Source organism: Urocitellus parryii, chromosome 13 (genome assembly GCF_045843805.1).
Source record: "Urocitellus parryii isolate mUroPar1 chromosome 13, mUroPar1.hap1, whole genome shotgun sequence".
NCBI classification, from domain to species: domain Eukaryota; kingdom Metazoa; phylum Chordata; class Mammalia; order Rodentia; family Sciuridae; genus Urocitellus; species Urocitellus parryii.
In genome coordinates this window covers 23,311,210-23,312,776 of record NC_135543.1, presented here as the reverse complement: position 1 = coordinate 23,312,776, position 1,567 = coordinate 23,311,210, and the positions used below count along the sequence as shown (strand labels likewise).

Genomic DNA, 1,567 nt, shown 5'->3' with positions numbered 1-1,567 from the left:
GTGTGAGGGTGATTACCCTGCAGCCCACCAGCTGTCCCCTTGCAACCTGGGTGCTGCCCTGCTTTGGAGAGGCCGGAGGTTCCATGGCCAGCGGGGTCCCAGCAGAGAATGCTCCCTGTTAACACCTCTGGTGGCTTGTAGGGGAAACTTCCAGGTTGATTTGTATAATTTTTGTTTCCCCTTCTCTTTTCTCACCTCTCTGAGAAATCAATCACCTCTTCTCTCTCTCTCTCTCTCTCTCTCTCTCTCTCTCTCTCACACACACACACACACACACACACACACACACACACACACACATTTGTTCTCTCACCTGCTTCAACCCAGACTAGGGGAGACATTTCATTTGCACAAACCAGGAGGATAACAGATCAACTATGCAGAGCCTGAGATCCAGGAATTGACTCTTGGGTGAGGGGATGTAGGCTGGCCTGACGTCAGAAGCAAACTCTAGATTCTCTATTCTTGATGCCAGCTCTGTCTCGCCTTCTGTCAAATGGATCTTAGCCACCCGCAGTCCTGAGAAGTGCCCAGATGCAGCCAACTTGCCCAAAGCCAGGCTTCTTCCCACTGATTTTTTTTTTTTTTTTTTTTTTGTGGTTAACCATTTTTTAAAAATTGGAGCTCTGAGGAGTTTTATTATTAAAAAAATCAGTACTCATATACATAAATTAATGAGTGTAAAATCCATCATACATTTACTTCATTTTTTAGCTTGACCTTCTAATAAATCTTTAGCTTCATTGATTTTGGCTGCTATGTAAGGAGATCCTCCTTTATCTGGGTGATTTAAAAGCATAATTCGTCGATGAGCATCTCTTATTTTTGCTTTATTGGCTGTAGGGCTTACACCTAGTATTAATGCTGCTTCCCGTTTTGTCATTTTGGTTTCAAACCCACCTCTGTAGTAGCCACCACTGAAGGCAGATTTTGGTAGACTTTGAAAAACTTGTTTTACTTGAGGCTCCATGTGCTTCATGGCTTGTAAAACATAACGGCCTGCAAATCCTGCAGCAGCAATGGTCAGTCCAACTGCTACCACTGTACTGGCCATGGCTCAGCTCGGCTTCCCTGCTTCCACCAGGAGAGCGGTTCATCCCAGTCCAGAAGACAAGGTCACCACCATAAGCCTTTACCCGAAAGCGACGCAATCACCGACCTTCCCACTGATTTAGTAACAGGTCACTAACAAGATAAAGGACCAAGGAAGATCACAAACAATATGTTTGTGTGTGCAGAGATCAAGGTCAGAATCCAGAACTGAAGAAATTTCCACATGTGTGGGGATTTTTTAGGTAACCAGTTGTGCCCTGAAATATCCTGTAAAGAGGGCACCACACTGCCAAGGGCCAAGCGGCTCCACCTCCCTGACCCCTGAGTCACACTGCAAAGGGCCTAATCTGGACACCAGCCCCGGGACCAAAGGCAAGAGGGATGGTGACAGAGGACAGAGTTGGGAGCTAGAGATGGCCTACTGCCCCTATCTTACCCTCTCCAAGGCCGTCACTGCTTTACACGTGCACAGCCAGCCTCTGACCTTACAGAAAGACTGACACTCCTTTTAACT

At 46.6% G+C, this 1,567-nt stretch overlaps 1 protein-coding gene across 1 annotated transcript; it reads right to left on the bottom strand.

Annotated features, from left to right (window-relative positions):
* Nucleotides 1-609: 609 nt before the first annotated feature.
* LOC113186354 (mitochondrial import inner membrane translocase subunit TIM14) lies at nucleotides 610-1,152 on the bottom strand. Its single transcript, XM_026393786.2, has one exon. The coding sequence runs from the start codon at nucleotides 1,052-1,054 to the stop codon at nucleotides 704-706; it is 351 nt and encodes a 116-aa protein (XP_026249571.1). The 5' UTR covers nucleotides 1,055-1,152; the 3' UTR covers nucleotides 610-703.
* Nucleotides 1,153-1,567: the final 415 nt, after the last annotated feature.